Source organism: Acomys russatus, chromosome 32, assembly GCF_903995435.1.
Source record: "Acomys russatus chromosome 32, mAcoRus1.1, whole genome shotgun sequence".
NCBI classification, from domain to species: domain Eukaryota; kingdom Metazoa; phylum Chordata; class Mammalia; order Rodentia; family Muridae; genus Acomys; species Acomys russatus.
Genome location: NC_067168.1, coordinates 8,224,371 through 8,229,670, shown reverse-complemented (window position 1 = coordinate 8,229,670; position 5,300 = coordinate 8,224,371). Strand labels below are relative to the sequence as shown.

Here is a 5,300-nt window from a genome sequence, read left to right as displayed (position 1 = left end):
TTCCAGCACGTGGAAGTTTAGCACGAGAAAGTGCTAGATACCTGGGGATACCATCACTGTTCTTTCCAGTATGTTCTCAGCACAAAGACTAATGGCCCCTACCCCCACTTTTCATCTGTGGAAAACCAACCCAAAAACTGGACTGTATCCGTGTTCGGAGGAGTTTTTGTACATTTAAACTAGCACGACGGAGCTTTGACATCCATTGTTCTTTCGGCCTTAACGATGGCTCAAAGCCTTCTCAAAAGACAGACTAATTTCTGGATAGTCTGGTTGCTCACCAGAGCTTATGAAGAGTGAAAGGCGGCCGACATCACGCCTTTCTGGCTGCAGGCATTTGTATTGTTTCAAAGCTAGTTCCAGGCCAGTCGGCTGGCCCCGCAGCGGCGAGACAAGTGACACGCATGGATCGGGAGGCCTGGAGGCTAGAGAGGCGGCCGCGAGCAGTCGCTCTGGCTCCGCTTCCGCTCTCTATGGTCGGGAGCGTGAGCCCCTCCTCTCGGAACGAGCGATCTTCTTTGACGCATGCGCAGCGCCGGAGGTAGTTCCGTTTCCGGCCTGGCGTGTTGGCTTTTTGGCGTTTCCCAGTCGCGGTTGGTGGGCAACAACTGAGCCAAGATGTTGCGGAATCTGCTTGTAAGTAACTTTAGGGGTTTGGTTGGTGCTGAGGTGTCGGGGCGGAGGCTCAGGGACCCCGACAGAAAGCGATGCTGGAAGTGGGGCAGAAGACAGCAGAGTCACCTTGGCCACGTCCTTTTTTTCCTGACCTTTCGGACCCCCTTGGCTATTAATGGGTAGTTGTTGAGGGAAGAGCATGTCCGAATTTGGATTTTAGCTAGTGATTATTGGTAAGATTGTAGGTCTGATGTAAGCTCCAGCGGAGGGACTTTTGACACCTGGCGGAAAGGTGACATTTTGTTGTCACTTTGTTTTGTATCATAATGAAAGGATATACATTTGATTAATTGACACCTGCATCAGAAGTAAGCTACAGAACTAAGTTACACAATTTTGGTTGGTATTGGGTATTAATGGTTGAAATGTTATGATGACTCTAAATTCTCTCTTTGTGAATTTATCTTTCCAAAATTAAAAAAGATGTGGCTTGATTTTATTTTGTACATTTTAAACAAAGTTTTAATAATGTGTCATTACCATTTACAAAGTGGAGTGCATATTTATCTGACTCAATTATGTATTGCAAGTCTTTAAACAAGACTTAACACCCCATTAAAAGTTTCTTCTACGGCTAGTAGTAGCATGTGCCCTCCATTGCAAAATGATTTTTCATTACGAATAGTAGATTTTATTTTTCAAGACAGGGTTTCTTTATGTAGTGTGGCTGTCCTGCAACTAGCTCTGTACCCTCTGTCCAGGCTGGCCTCTGCCTCCCTTGTCCAGGGATTAAAGCTGTACACCACCACCACCACCACCGTGCCAGTAATAGATTTTTAGCATAGGCAAATATTAAATGAAAATGTTAGTGCTTATAAGGTCTGTTTTATTTATCTATTTTTCTGTATCGCAGTATGTTTGGTTCAATGACTGTAAAATCCTACTGGTTGATTTCAGGCACAGGTTATGTAGCTCATGGCTTCTGGGGACTTCAGAATGTAATATGAAGAAGCACAGAGCAGGACCGGCAGCATCTGGCAGGGCTAGGTCCCGGTTCTGGACTTCCTTACTAACAAGTTGGCTGCGGTTTAAATCTCAGGTTCCTTTCACAGAGCGAAGATTTGGAAATTTCCTCTGAAGGCTTCTTTAGGCTCTAAGTCTTACTGAGGATTTTCTGTTTCAGGCCCTTCGACAGATTGCCCAGAGGACCATCAGCACCACTTCACGAAGGCAGTTTGAAAACAAGGTTCCGGAGAAACAGAAGTTGTTTCAGGTACTAAAGTCTTTTAGGTGACCGTTCCTTGTAATAGAGCTCAGAAGGTGGGGGGAATCCAGAAGGTCTGCTTCATAGAGGCTTTCTTGTATTAGCTTGCGCATAAATGACTCTTGAGTATTTGCAGTGTCCAAGGGTGCTGTAGGAGATGAGAAAATGCATAGGTCAATGAATTTGTGTGTGAGCGAGGAATTTATGACAAATTGATGTTCTTTGGGGGAATAATTGGACTAGGAAAATAAACCATAAGAGGCCTAGAAACAAAAAATAAATATTGCAGACATTGAGTAGATGTTACATCTACACACCTGCAGGACAGACAGAGTACAGTGGATAATCTCAGGTGGGGAAGGTTTTTAAGGGAACTTCAAAGACCTGAGGAGAAAAATCAAGACCACAAAATACGCGATTTATACTCTAAAGAGAAGAAACAGATGGGCAATTTAAGTATGATGGTATCACTGGCACTCAGAGAATTACAGATCTGTAAGACATACAAATTAAGCTCACCAGAGCTGTGTGGGTGAGGGGGAGCAAGAGGTGACGATCCCTGTGGAGTGTGCCTGCTTTGCAGTCCTGGCTGACTTAGTTAGCCTTCTATTCAGCGTCCTCTGCCCCAACCACAATCCAGCTAGTGGCTTGAGAAGCTGCAGAGGTTTGGAATCTGCCTTTTCATGGAGCCAGAACCTGATTTCTCTGGAGGCCTGGATGGAAGACCCCTGCTGGCCCTTAGCTGCAGAAGCAGATAGCAGAAGCACTGCCATGTGGTACTGCCTTCATGACCATGAAGGCTGCCAGTCTGCTTCTTCCAGCCCTGCCTGGACACAGATTTATTATATACCAGCTTGACCAAGAAATGGTTGGAACTCTGCCATTGTCTTTTCAGTTTTATATGTTTAAGGCTACCCTGACTTTAACTATTCCTAGAACTGAAAAACCATAGCTTCTTTGTCAGCTATCGGAACAGAGTCTTTTTAAAGCAGACATATAAGTGGCAACGCTGCTTCTTGCAATCTAAGTAGAGAGACCTAAGCTGGATTATGTTGCCAGGTGTGGGAGAAAGATAGCACCAGTCCCAGTTGTTCTTAGGAGCTAAGCAGTGGGGTATTAGGGGTAGATGTTTAGCTGGTATTTGAAATATTGTAAGTCTCCCTATCACTTAAGAAGCCCCCTCTCAGACACTTCTCTAGAATATATGGATAAATATAAGGAAATTGAGAAGAGATTATTATAAAGAACCTACCAAGAAATTACTGGAGGATTGGCTAATGCATTGTTTTTCACCTGTAGAATATTATGTAGCCACTGAAGAGAGATTTAAATGAACTAAAATTTTTTCAAAATAGTGTATAACATCATTACATAGCATAATGTCATTTTGTATGTTAAGTACACATGACTCAAAAGAGTTGGTAAATATAAGCATTAAAAATAGAGGTGTATACCATGCTGTTAAAAGGGTGGTATCTTGGAGAACGGCCCAGTGGAGTAGAGAGGTTAACCTTTATAACTAATTAGATTGTGAATTTTTTTGTTTTATGGTCATGTATAATTTTTTCATAAGTAGTAAAAGTATTATGTATGCTACATAAAAATACAGTTCTTAAAGTGGATATAAAAGATGCTGGGTTAGTGTTACAAATCAAAGCCTCTAGCCCCCTTTTCTAAGGGGAAAATTTTTTCCCAATGATTGATTTACTGGCCATTATCTTATATTTATATTATTGAATTCAAGGAGTATATTTTATTGCTCTTAAGTATCCATAGTCCTGAAAAAGACCTCATTGGGTCTTAAATTTGCTTGAAAAGGATGGTACCTTTTACAAGTTTGTAAGTTTAAAGTAGTTAAGAAAGAATAAAAATTGTAAATTTAAATTCTGGGAATGTCAGGAGCTTGACTTTATATGAATAATTAATAGTAATTAATTCTGACTTAACTGGAAAAAGGTTACATGTAACAATGTCTTTTTTTTTGTTGTTGTTGTTTTAAACAGGAGGATAATGGGATCCCAGTACATCTGAAGGGCGGGGCATCTGATGCCCTCCTCTACAGACTCACAATGGCTCTGACAGTCGGTGGTAAGACATTGAGTGTTTACAGGACAAGAGCAGCAATGGCAGCTTTCTTGGTTTTATTGTGGCAGTGCTTATTGCAATCTGTCTGCATGCCCTCTCACTGCACAGCAGATAAGCAGTCAAGAGGGCAGTTACACTATACCACCCAAGACAGGCAGGTTTGTGGTTAACCTTCTGCCAGAGTTAGCTTTCTGCTTGTGTCACTAGTGGTTCTTAACCACCCCCCCCCCCAGCATTTACATATCAGTAATAGGGGCTTTAAAAGAAGTTTGCATTAGCTATGATGTTGAAGAATATTATTGAGCCATAGTTACCTTTTTAAAATAGAAATGAAGTAATGATGAGACTAGATTAGCTTAATTTAGGTTGCATGTGTGTTCTCACTAGAAATCAAACCCACGAACTTAGGCACTAGAAGCAAGCACCCTACCTCTTGAGGTGCATTCCCAGCCATTAAGCGTGTCTTAAGAGTGACTCCACCTTTGATGTTTGAGGTGAAGTAGTAACTAAGTGTCTGTACTGAAATTTCAGAGTCCCTAATAAGTTTTTTGTGTGTCTCTCAGGAACGGTCTATGCCATCTATCAGTTAGCTATGGCTGCATTTCCCAAGAAGCAGAACTGACGTCATCATTCCAGCCTTCACATGGTTCAGTTCCATTCAGCACACAGTGGACCAGGCATCTAATGAGTAACCGAGCTCTTCTTTGGGGATCAATATTTATTAACATGTACTAACTGCCACCAATAAAGCAGTCTTTACCATGCTTTGTCTTCCTTTTCACTTGAAAATAAATTACTGGTAATACAGTTGTGGGTCAGCGCTTGGCAAATCTTAGATAATAAAAAGTTTTCAAAGTCCTTTTGCCTGTAAATTTAAAGCACTGTCACTTTTTTTTTTTATAAAGCAAACTTTACTTTTAGCAGCTAAGAATTATTCAGTAGATGGTCTTCAATGCAATTCGAGCTTGACCCTTGGAAAGATATTGATTTGCTGTCTCTCTCCTCCGTAAGACCTCCAGGGTGTAGTGCTGGCCACTGCTCAAGTGGAGATGGGTCCTGTTTGCTCTTACTCCTTTTTCTATGCTGAAATGTTAGCTGTGTTCGGACTTAGAATTATGGTCTACTAGGCTGTAAGACAACTGAGTACTTTTTCAATGTTCATAATGTTTTTAAAAATAATTTTATTCTAATCCTTAGCATAAGCTTAAAACATTAATAAAAGTTATGGGAGACTATAAGGAGTCAAACTTTTTTTTCCTTCTAAAAAGTGTGCCTTGGTAATCTTTAAGACTGCCTATATAAGAATTGAGGGAAATTTATGAGTAAGAGTTTTATA

The 5,300-nt window shown here is 41.1% G+C and overlaps 1 protein-coding gene across 1 annotated transcript; it reads left to right on the top strand.

Moving 5' to 3' along the window:
• The first annotated feature begins 471 nt into the window (after positions 1-471).
• LOC127184299 (cytochrome c oxidase subunit 7A2, mitochondrial) lies at positions 472-4,822 on the top strand. Its single transcript, XM_051140598.1, has 4 exons — positions 472-636; positions 1,799-1,888; positions 3,883-3,967; positions 4,528-4,822. The coding sequence occupies exons 1-4, from the start codon at positions 619-621 to the stop codon at positions 4,584-4,586; spliced, it is 252 nt and encodes an 83-aa protein (XP_050996555.1). The 5' UTR covers positions 472-618; the 3' UTR covers positions 4,587-4,822.
• The last annotated feature ends 478 nt before the right edge of the window (positions 4,823-5,300 follow it).

Coding starts and splice junctions, on each gene's coding strand:
- LOC127184299 (XM_051140598.1), top strand. Junction 1,889..3,882: donor AGAAACAGAAGTTGTTTCAG/GTACTAAAGTCT, acceptor TGTTTTAAACAG/GAGGATAATGGGATCCCAGT. Junction 3,968..4,527: donor AATGGCTCTGACAGTCGGTG/GTAAGACATTGA, acceptor TGTGTCTCTCAG/GAACGGTCTATGCCATCTAT.